General features: G+C 32.1%; 1 protein-coding gene across 1 annotated transcript in view; it reads left to right on the plus strand.

Annotated features, from left to right (window-relative positions):
- Nucleotides 1-12,212, plus strand: part of LOC132736992 (uncharacterized) — a 31,977-nt gene that overhangs the window by 15,557 nt on the left and 4,208 nt on the right. The window contains exons 5-12 of the mRNA XM_060724222.1: nucleotides 1,914-2,074; nucleotides 3,020-3,229; nucleotides 7,692-7,803; nucleotides 8,305-8,665; nucleotides 9,056-9,160; nucleotides 9,927-10,017; nucleotides 10,735-11,007; nucleotides 11,576-11,796. Of these exons, the coding sequence (XP_060580205.1) occupies nucleotides 1,914-2,074; nucleotides 3,020-3,229; nucleotides 7,692-7,803; nucleotides 8,305-8,665; nucleotides 9,056-9,160; nucleotides 9,927-10,017; nucleotides 10,735-11,007; nucleotides 11,576-11,796 (1,534 nt within the window). The remainder of the gene's footprint in view (nucleotides 1-1,913; nucleotides 2,075-3,019; nucleotides 3,230-7,691; nucleotides 7,804-8,304; nucleotides 8,666-9,055; nucleotides 9,161-9,926; nucleotides 10,018-10,734; nucleotides 11,008-11,575; nucleotides 11,797-12,212) is intronic.

Raw genomic sequence — 12,212 nt, forward strand, 5'->3', positions numbered from 1 at the left:
TTTAAATGTTTCTTGAGTTGTTTAAAAATTGTAATGTTTTCCTACTGTTTTCCTTGTCAGTTAATTTCAATGTTAGGCTGTATTTTCCTCAATATTTGATTTTTGTTACTATAAACCAACTTCATCTTAAATTTTAAAATGTTACAGTTGATATTTTGTGTGAAGTTTGTTGATCTGAGGTTTGTTTTTGGTGTTAGGCCATGAAAATTGTTTGGTTTATATTTATTGTTATTCCATGTTTTTGTTGTAAGGCCGAGCAAATTGTTTGGTTTATATACATTGTTATTTTGTATTTTTAGTGTTAGGCCAAGCAAATTTGTTGGTTAATATTCATTGTTATTTTGTATTTTTAGTGTTAGGCCAAGCAAATTTGTTGGTTTATATTCATTGTTATTTTGTATTTTTAGTGTTAGGCCAAGCAAATTGGTAGGCTTATATTCATTGTTATTTTGTGTTTTTAGTGTTAGGCCAAGCATATTTGTTGGTTTTATATTCATTTTTATTTTGTATTTTTCGTGTTAGGCCAAGTAAATTGGTAGGTTTATATTCATTGTTATTTCAAGTTTTTGGTATTAGACCAGGCAAATTGGTAGGTTTATATTCATTGTTATTTTGTATTTTTAGTGTTAGGCCAAGCAAATTTGTTGGTTTATATTCATTGTTATTTTGTATTTTTAGTGTTAGGCCAAGCAAATTGGTAGGCTTATATTCATTGTTATTTTGTGTTTTTAGTGTTAGGCCAAGCATATTTGTTGGTTTATATTCATTTTTATTTTGTATTTTTAGTGTAAGGCCAAGCAAATTGGTAGGTTTATATTCATTGTTATTTTTCGTTTTTAGTGTTAGGCCAAGCAAATTGGTTGGTTGATATTCATTGTTATTTTGTGTTTTTTTGAGTTAGGCCAAACAAATTGATAGGTTTATATTCATTGTTATTTCATGTTTTTAGTGTTAGGCCAAGCAAATTTGTAGGTTTATATTTACTGTTTTTTTTTGGTTCAGATATTGAGTTTACTATTATCAGTTCATGCTGGACACACCTGTAGTGATTCATGGTTGACTGTGCAATTTTTATGGTACTGAGTTATGTCACTGTTTTATAGTTAATTAATGTTAGGCCAAGAAAATTGTTAGGTTTTCCTCAATAGTTACTCATAATCAGATTTTCAAATTATACTGTTAGGGTTATCCCAGGTTAGACCATGCAAATTTTTTAATTTACATCACTAGCTATTTGCAATTAGCTTCTAAGAATGCAGTTTTCAGTTTTTGCTATTTAATTTTTTGCCCAAACAAAATGTTAAGTTTTCATTATTCTATACTTTTTTTTTTATCATTGGCTTAATTAATGTTAGGTTTTTGTTTTTGATTAACAAGTTGATTGATATTGGACTTCGCAATTATAAAGTTTTGTTTAGATATTGAATATAATTATATATATATATCAATTTTTGTTCCTAGCTTGGTGAAGATTTGATTAAAATGTCATTGAAAGAAACAATACACACCTTTAGATATAAATTACTTATAGCATATGATAATCGGCCATTTGCATATAATCACTAAATGACAGTTTGAAAATATATAAACAACTTCATAGGTTTAAAAGAAACTGCCATATTTCTTGAATGTATGATGTTTACTAGACACATGTATAGCTATAACTGTTGGCTAGCTCTACTTGCATTTATATTTTGAGAGTTTATTATATAGTTTTTGTACCTATCATTGAAATATAATGAGTGACCAGTTGGATGTGACAGCTTTAATGTTTGTAAATTGACATTACCTCCCTTTACAGCTTTTGTAAATAATTTTTTCATTACCTCCCTTTACAGCTCTTAAACAATAATTTTTTCATTACCTCCCTTTACAGCTCTTGAATATAAACTTTTCATTACCTCCCTTTACAGCCTGGATGAGATCAAGCCCTCCAAAGTTGAAGATGAGGAGAGCATGTATGAGATCCCACAACTCCAGAGAACTCTCAGTGACTCAGGGTATGAAAAGGCACTTGAGTTGTCTCCCTTATCGAAATCCACAAGCTCTGAGGAGCAGCTTTCTGGACAATCAGGTAAAAATAAGTTTTGATCAATTGGATATTGTCATAGAGTCCTCATGTCATGAACCCTTAACCTCAGCTGGAACCAAGTGATTAGCCTTTGCCACCAGCATAGAGCCAGGCCAGCCTGCGCATCCGTGCAGTCTGACCAGGCTCTATACTGTTGGCAGCTCAATTTTTATATTCAGATATTGAAATCCCTTGAACTTTGAATGGACTGGTTTTAATTCAAATCTGGACAGATCCATTATAGAAATATAGCAGGAAAAGGGTTAAAAGGACTCCATTAGGGTTATTTTTGACATGAATGGTCCAGAATAACTTTTTCATGATTTGTATAAGATCATATCATGTAGATCTTGACCAATAACTTGTGTGCAAATGTTTCAGTTATTCGCTCACGGACATTAATTTTCATTGTGCAAAATGACCCAAATTTGAAAAGCAATTAAATGCTTTTAACTCAAATCAGGGAAAGAATTGCACACAAAATTAATTTTGAGTTCAATTTTGAGTATATGAGTTTGGTCTTTGTCTGGTGTATATGTTTTTCTATTAGAAGTGCACCCCGGAGTTAAAAAAATGATGTGTGAGAATTTCAAATTTTATGTTTTAAGGCCTATGTATGGATCATATTGGAGTCCCTTTAATGTTATGTAATTATAATATTATATATTTTAGATAAATGCATATAAACATGTTCATACCCATATAAATTTAAAGTTGTAAAATGTAGAAGAAGACACACAATATAATAAAGAGTGTACTATAGTATTCAATTATTGGTATTCTACTTTTTTTTCTTATTTGCATGTTTCGAAAAAATTATGAAGAATATGTGTGAACTGGCCTGCTTTATAGAATACATGTAACATAGAAAGGATATAAATATGCTAGCGGTTCAATTTAAATATCTCAGTCCTGAGTGTTTTAAATCGAATTGAATATATTTGTTAGGCCCTCCGATGCCGCCGCCATTACCACCCCGAGGGGAGAGGACAGGGTCAGATGCAGCAAGTCGAAGTTCTATCGGAAGTCTTTTAGAAGAGCGAATTTCGGATACACCGGTTTTCCGTACAAAGCTAAACCGAGAGTCATCAGTACCGGCTCGACTTGAGAACTCTGCTGATACAAGAAGTGAAAAGTCCAGCGATGATTTTCTTGATGGTAGGTATTTTCTAAGTTTAGATGACTGTGTTGATCAATAATATTACCATGATATATTAGTACCCCAAAAGATCTCTCCGAATGTCAATGTTTTGATGAAATAAAATTTATTTTTCTGACAGTTTTAAATTCTGTTTACTGTAAATGAATTCATTAAAGTAGAGTTGAAATTGTTTCAACTTCTTTTCTTTACATATAACTTCTTATACCAAAGCTACTGAATATTTTGTTAAGGAACATTTTATTTTGTTTTCTTAGGTAATTTGTATATATTAATCAGACACTTTTCTTAACTTGATTGAATTGATGTCTCATATAAATTAGAGCCAGGCAATTGCCTCCATGCAGTCTGACCAGGCTTTAATCTGTTGGCAGCTCAATTTTTGCACTTTACTATTAAAACCCCTTAAACTTTCAATGAAAAGTTCTAATTTCAAAACAGGTAAAATCTATTACATGAATGCAGAGGTTAATGGGTTAAATTTTTAGAAATCAGCAAGGCAATGTGACTGTACAATTTTTGAATTACTTAAAGTATGTTTCACCTGGTATAAAACCTTTACTCCATTTATGATATTATTGGCTTCATTTCTTAATACTCATCTATGCTTTACTTAAATATTGTGAGAAAAGATATTTTTCTATAGAATGTAACATGTGTTACCAGAAAGAATTTTGTTAGGATATTTTTTGTTTAATTTTGAAGGCTTTATAGAAGTATATGAGTATTTTTTGATTGTACCAAGGTTTAAATTTTCTTATACTTTTACAAGATTGCTCCAATATTCTTAATGAGTCAGACACTTGAGGCACCTATAATTTAATATTTAGAAATAGATAATAATACAAATTTGGTAATATTGATGATGTTGATGATGATGATAATGATGATGATGGTGGGGATGATGATGATCGTTGATAATAATTATGTTGTTGATGGTGATAATGATGATGTTGTTGATAATAATGGCTATGATGTTGATGATGATGATTGCTATAATGATGATGATGGTGATGATGTTGTTGTTGATGATAATTATGATGTTGTTGATCATGATGAGGATGCCATTCCTAGCACCAACCAATACTAAGCACTTAGTGTCATCTTTAAGTTTCTTGCTCTTGCCTCTGATAGGATTTGAGCTCAAACTGTTAGCTATCCTTAGATAGACTAAGTCCAGTGCCTCATTGATTGAAATACAATTTCATTTTCCTTAATTGCCTTGCTCTTTTGGCATTGAATGTTGTTTATTAATACATTTATGATATATATAAAAGATTGTTAACAAAGAATAAAGCGAATGTTTATTATTTGCTTTAATGTTGATGAAAAAAATGTTTATACTTGTTATAGTGTCAATGAAAATATAAATCTGGCGCTGATTGACATTTTCATGGGATGACTTCACAGTTTGTTCACATATTGATGTGTATTTTATGTCTTCCTTCTTTATAATAAAACAGTTTATTAGCCTCATTGTTTAGACATATGAAATGTCATACTTTGTATGGTATTTTTATTTGAAGGGGTAAACATGAAAACAAAATTGAATGTTTACTAAACATATGACATAAAACTTTGGCAGACTTTTCATACATAGCAAAAAAATTGTCATTTATCCATGTGTTGACCTTATAGGTACTCACCTGATGTCCATTCAAGGCTGAAAAAATAAAATTTGAAAATCTTACAAAATATTAAGCACAGCACTTTAAAAATGAAAACATTTGTAAATGATAATGAAGAAATATAGTCAGAATTTATTAGAAATTGATTTTTTATGCAATACAATTCTTTCATGTGAGAAAGCAATCCTGCTAGCTTCCAGAAATAAGTGGTTATATTCAGGTGCCTGTTTGTGCCTGAAATAATGCATGGAAGGCCATTTGAGGTCTTCCTTCACCAGTAAAGCTGGAAAGTCGCCATATGACCTTTAATGTGTTGGTGCAACGTTAAACCGAAACCAAAGAAAAGGAAGAAAAGAAAACCAAAACAAGAGGGCCATGATGGCCCTGAGGTCGCTCACCTGTATATAGGCCGCCCCAACCCCCCCCCCCCCCAAACATTGCAGGGCCAATTTAACCAAAGGGCTTTTATTTGCACAAACTTGTAGACACCCATAAGAAAATGTTTCATGCTAAACATCTAAGCTCTAGCTCATTGGGCTATTTAAAAAAAGATTTTTTTAAAGTTTTTACTATACACATATAGTTAAAAACAATGACCACGCCTGGGGGCCGGGCCAGTTATGACCCCCAGGGTTTTTATTTGAACAAACTTTGTAGACACTTACTAGAATATATTTCATGCTTAATATCTAAACTCTAGCTATTTGGGTTTTTTTCAAAGAAGATTTTAAGTTTTTTGCCTATACACATATAAGGAAAATCAATTGACCCCGGGGCAGGGGCCAATTTTTGACCCCAGGTCTTTTATTTGAACAAACTTTGTAGACACTCACTAAAAGATGTTTTCATGCTTAATATCTTAACTCTAGCTATTGGGTTTTTTTCAAAAAAGATTTTTAAGTTTTTGCTATACACATTATTAAGGGAAAATCAATGACCCCCCGGGGCGGGGCCAATTTTTGACCCCAGGGCTTTTTTATTTGAACAAACTTGGTAGACACCTATTAGAACATGTTTGATGCTAAATATCTTAACCATAGCTCTTTGAGTTCTTTAAAAGAAGATTTTTTAAGTTTTTACTATATGCATATATAGGAAAAAATCATGACCCCCCGGCGGGGTCAATTTTGACCCCAGGGCTTTTATTTGAACAAACTTGGTAGACACCTATTAGAAACATGCTTTTCATGCTAAATATCTTAGCTCTAACTCTTTTGGTTCTTTAAAAGAAGATTTTTTTTAAGTTTTTTTACTATATGCATATAGAGAAAATCAATGACCCCCTGGGGCGGGGCCAATTTGAACCCAGGGCTTTTTTCTTTGAACAAACTTGATAGACACCTATTAGAACATGTTTGATGATCCTCAATATCTTAGCCATAGCTCTTTGAGTTCTTTAAAAGAAGATTTTTTAAGTTTTCACTATATGCATATAGGGAAAATCAATGACCCCCGGGCGGGGCCAATTTTGACCCAGGCTTTTATTTGAACAAACTTGGTAGACACTCAACTAGAAGATGTTTCATGCCAAATATCTAAGCTCTAGCTCTTATGGTTTTTTAAAAAGAAGATATTTAAAGTTTTTTTTTCGGTTGCCATGGCAACCAGAGTTTCTGCATGGGAATTAAATTCTTTGAACAATTTTTTAAAGGTGACCACCAAAGGAACATTCCTGTGAAGTTTGGATTGAAATTGGGCCTTGTGGTTTATTGGGAATGTCATTTAAAGTAAAAAGTTTAAACGGACGATTGGACGACGGACGCAACGGACGTGGCGGACGGAAACGAGAACGGACGCCGGGACCGAAAAGCGATCACAAAAGGGCTCACCCCTGTCAAATTTGTAACAGGTGAGTAAAAAAGGGAAACAAATTTTTAATCTATTTTCTGCTAAATGGTGTGTAACAATTTTTATTCTAATAAATTCAGGTAGTTTATGACATTCCACTGAATATGAATGATAAATAAACTGCATTTCATGTGTTTATCAAAGTATAAAATCAACACCAAATATTTAAAATGAATTTTAATATCTAGACACGGATGCATAAGTCATGCCATAGGAATTTAGACGACCTCTAAAGCAAATTTGATTTAAGCGTAAGTGTTACTCAAATGCATGGTTATTTCTTTTCAACTTAGTTCATTGTGTTGTTACAATACTATTGTGATACAATGCTTTATGTGTATTACTGAACAACATGTTTTGACAGTAAAAGTACGAAAGGAGGAGTACAAATATGAAAATGCCTAAAAAAAGTTTGAGTAAAACTGCTATAAATGAGAGGGAAATATTTGGAGCTTAATGTTCCATTTGTATAATGTAGGTCTAGACCAATAACTTGTATACAAAATTTCAGATCATTCAATCACTTTGTTTTTCCAGAACAATTACTCTAATTGTGAAAAAATGACTCATCAATAATAAACTAAATCGGCTGAGAATAAGACAAAATACTAGCTATTTTCAATTTAATGTTAGTATATTTTTTGAATATCTTTTACATATCTGCATGTCTGTTTTAAGTGCCCAAGCTGATCTATGTAAGAAATTCAAATTTTATGTTTCTAGGCTTTTTGAATTCATTGAAGTTTTATTAAAGAATGCCAAAAAATGACAAAATTGAAAATATTGCTGGTTCGTTTAAATCAGGGATATGGTTAACATCCCTGGTTTGATTAAACCTGTTGATGGACGGTAGTGGTAAGAGCAAGCCCGTAAACAAACTCTGTATGCTCAGAGCTATGACAGTATGGGACATTAATTTGCTTCAGCTCTAATTATGTGTTATACATGAATCTGCAGTAAAACTATTATATTTCTTTGTTTTTAGAAGAATATGATGGTGCATCATGTGACTCACTGGATGAAGTTTGTTGGTACTCTTCCCGGGGCAAGGATTCCAGAATGCAACGCAATACAAACTACCGAGGTGTGTATTTGAAGTATCCAGACATCCCAAAACTCATTGTCTTTGTTTATGGCTCATCCAGTAGTGCTTAAAATAACACATATCAAAGGGCCCAGGTTTAAAATAACACATATCATCGATGGGCCCAAGCATACAACATAAAATGGTTTTGCTTGTTAATTACAATTTTGGCTTATTCACCACAGCCTGGATGTCTTTTGTGCACTTCCTTGTTTTGATCAATGTCCGACTGGGTTTTTTTTTCTGGTGGCATTGTGTAGCTTAATGTTAGGGTCTGTATTCTGTGAAAGTCTCTCCTTGTTAATTTTATAATAATATTTCTTTGCACTATTGGATAATGAATTGGTTCCATCTAAAAGAAACTATGCATGTCTAAGAATTTGTCAAGATTTTGATATTCCTCAGCAACTACAAAAGGGATGTCCTGACTTCAACCAAGTTTAGTAAAACGCAAACAAAACGAATAATAATTTGTAACGTTCAGCAAATATTATATATTACTTTTTTGTTTCAGACCAGTTAAAAGGAAGCATATAGCGCACCACAGGAAGCTTGGGAAATCCCTCTCGTCGCTATGGGAGATAACTCAGCCATTTGGTATGCTCGAAGATGTTGTCATGTCCGGTGAGCTACATTACCGAAGCAAGTTAACGTGGACTCGAAAAATTGTAGCACTTACCAATGGAAGACTTGTTTGTTACAAAGTTGATAAAACAGATTCTCGACCTTCATTTGTGATATTGTTAACTGGCTATAAAGCATCATTCCATAAAAGGGAAGGAAGGCGGAGTTTTGAAATACATTTGGACCATGATAATTTTGAATCATATGTTTTTCTTGTGGAGTTTAAAGAGTGGGCAGTTATTTGGTGTGAGGTAGGCGTTCTTTAATGAAAATATAATTGGATAACATCTTTGAAAGAGCAATAAGAAAATTTGTCAGCATTATTCATCTAAGCAACTTTGCATAATCTGAAAAGAAAATCTAGTGCATTTTTAAGGTTCTGTCAGAATATAGGGCATACTTACACAATTACCAATTCTTGGATTAAGTGCATGGCAAATATTAATTTTTCAAAAATAAATGATACTTTACCAGAAAGCCTTGTAAATCTATGTGAAAGTAAAGACAATGAAGTGAATTAATGACTTTGAAAGATTCTGGTAGTAGTTAAATGTATGAAGACCAAAATGCAAAAAATTACGTATTAAAATTGAAACTGTCGTAAGTACATTGTAATTCAATACCAGTTACTTTTATTACAGCATAATAATGCAGCAGCAAAAGGTCAAAGGGCTGCGGGGTCTGTAATGCATCTTGCACGAAATTCAATGATAGCAAACCCAGACGGGACATATCATATGGCAAATGTAAGTGTTTTGAATCACTTATCGGTACTCAACTGAAAAGACTATGTTTTAATTTTTTTCTTATTAAGCTTAGTTTAAGTGTTTATATTTATTCATATTTTTAGGATCGAGCTGTCACTAGAGTGTACTTTTTAAAATATAATTCCAATTGTGAAGACAGACTGAACTGATTTATCTAATCAAAAGGAAGCTAATGTGAGAGTTTAAGTTTGATTTATACTGTAATTGTAAGGGAGACTACTAGAAGAGTATGTTGGTTCGAAAGTACCAACTGGTTACCCTTCTTTTTCTTGTTTTAGATGTCATAAATTTGATAACTGATGATAAATTAAATGCAATAGCTATGAACAGAACTGGAAAAGAAAACGATCATCATTTTAGTTCCAATAGGAAATGTAAAGAACAAGTATGTTGTAGCAATATACACATGTATGTCAGTAAAATATGTTCTTGACCTGTAAATGATGAAAATGATCGTGAAAGTTTTGAATTTTGAAAGTTTTAGAAATTTTATGACTTAAGTATTAGTACATTTAAATGAAGCTCTAATTCAGAGGAATGTTATGTCCAAGTATGAATGCTCATGCTTTTCCAGGAAATATGTTACTGTCATAGTCATAGCCAAAGTCATCTCTGCAGACAGGCATGGCGATAAACCTCAAAGACAAAAATAGATATTCCTTCCTATAAACGAATTGATAAAAGTCTTGATACATACAGGTCCAGTTTATTTAAAAGATTCACCAATTATGTTATTACTTTTCAGAGTAATGTTCAGTTATCAAGTTCTAACGCCTCACTTGTAAGTTCAGATGGTTTTGAAGTTGAACCAGGAACTGTCAAAGTGAAAAGGAAGGGTAGGTGCTTTTCGTTTTTTAACATTTTTTTTTGGTCAGACAAAATTGGATATTATGTGAAACAGAAAGGTATATTATGAATTCATGATAACAGTTCCGACATGAATTTGTTTCATTTCTTAAAAAGTTTTGAAAGTAAGTCCATTTTGTAAGCTAATTGACGTCTCTCAATTAAGACCTAGAACCTCAGATAGCTGACAGTTCTGAACACTTGCTACACAATTAAGCAAGTGCTGGAAAAGTAAATCCAAATAATGAAAATAATGATCTAGAGATATTTGGCTGTTCACAAAACGAATTCAGCAATTTTAAGTAAAGCTATGTATATGTAAGGTATCATTAAAATACAGCAGCGCATGTCAAGAAGCTTAATTATGTTTTGAATCAAAATCCTAGTCATTTTTCTAACATTTAAATTTTTTTTGATAATTTTTTTTCCTTTTTTAATTTTTAAAAAAAAATTTTTAAAATAAACCAATTTTTCCCAAAAAGAGGTAAATAATTTTAGTAAAACACCCCGGTTTTAAATTTTTTTAAAAAAACAAATAAACTTGACCAGTAATAGGAAATGCAGCTTCCCAAAAATAATTTGTGCATTCTCTTAATCAAATAAGAGCTATTTAGTGAGAATTTTCTAAATTTTTATAAATTCTGCAATGAAAGGATTTTACCTAAAGATGAGCATAGTATTTAAAAGTTACTTTTTGTCCTTTTCAGACCCATCAGGAGTGAAGACAGTCAAAATGGGAGCGTTTGCTTTCAAGGCCACTCAATTCTTTGAATCTCTCGGTAAAAGGTCCTCCTTCCGGAAACCTTCCAGTGTTGGTGCAGAAAGGTCACCATCTGTTGAGAGGGTGAGGCAGTTATCTTGCTCTCAATCGTCCCTGAGTGAAGTGGCAGAAAAACCAAGTACAATCATCCCGGAAACCCATATTGAAGAGTCCGTTTTTGAATCTCCTGTGGAGATGAAAAAACATATTAAACATCAGGGTAAGAATAGGATAGTTGCTAGATAATTTTATTAATATTATTCATTCATTACATTAATATATATAATTATGTAAAATGATATTTATCATACCTTGTGATACCTGTACCTTGTGATGTATGGGAAACTTTATTAGTCCCTTATGGACTATAAGTCCCTTCGAGTTCTGTTATCTTGTCATCCGCTCCGATATGGGTTTTTTTCAATAAATATGGTCAAATTTGAATCTTTTTCCACCGCCAGTGTTTATCAAAATTTGACTTAAATTCATGCACATTCTTGGATAAAACTATTTCACTGGGAAACAGGTTCCATGAGTTGACAACTCTACAAGCGAAGGAAATTTGTCTTATTGACTTAAGTGGTCTTAATTTTTGCTTCTAACTCATGAATATAGTAAAAAAAAAATCATTTTTTTAGAGCCAAATGTGAAGTTTAAAATCCAAACTTTTAAAAACTCTTGTATTTTAGTATTGCTATACATTTATAATGAGCAATCAAGTTTTGTCACCAATATATTGAAAAGAGACCCTTTTTTGGAAAACAATAATTAGTCTTTATCCATTTTAGGTTATGTCGATGTATACAGTAGTTTCAACAAGCGTAAATGGGGAAAACGTTGGTGCCTTGTACATGAGAACAATTTTGAATGTTATCGGACACAAACGAGTGAAGTTTGCGAGTTGGAATTTCTTCTCAGGAATTGTATATTAAAGCGAGCCATCAAGGAAACAAAAAGCGAGCTTGGTCTAATGATCCTGGAAAATAATAGGGAGAAAATAACAATAGAGGTATGTGTGAAGACAATGAGTCTTGAGTTTTGAGTAGATTTGAAGGCACTTTGATTTCTACAGATTTTAAAGTACTCTGTTGAAATATGTTATATACGACTCTGTCTCTTAAGTGATATAATATTAATATGAATGTTTAAAAGGCTGTTATTTTGTCGAAGTCATAGATTTTACACAATACTCGTAATTATATCTTAAATACCGGTATTGGACACATACAACATGCATTATGCTTCTGAAATGTAATTTCTATGTGATGTTTGCTGTTACTTTTGAGTAATAGGGTTCAAAAAATAGGACACTTGCCTGGTTAAAACCATTACTTGCCTGGTTAAAACCATTAATTCGATAGGTGAAGTATTTATGTATTAAACCCAAGATCAAGTTTAGTATAATACTAGGTTTGGTAAAAAAGT

Source organism: Ruditapes philippinarum, unplaced genomic scaffold (genome assembly GCF_026571515.1).
Source record: "Ruditapes philippinarum isolate M1 unplaced genomic scaffold, ASM2657151v2 ctg3556_1_1_1_1, whole genome shotgun sequence".
In the NCBI taxonomy this organism is placed as follows: Eukaryota; Metazoa; Mollusca; class Bivalvia; order Venerida; family Veneridae; genus Ruditapes; species Ruditapes philippinarum.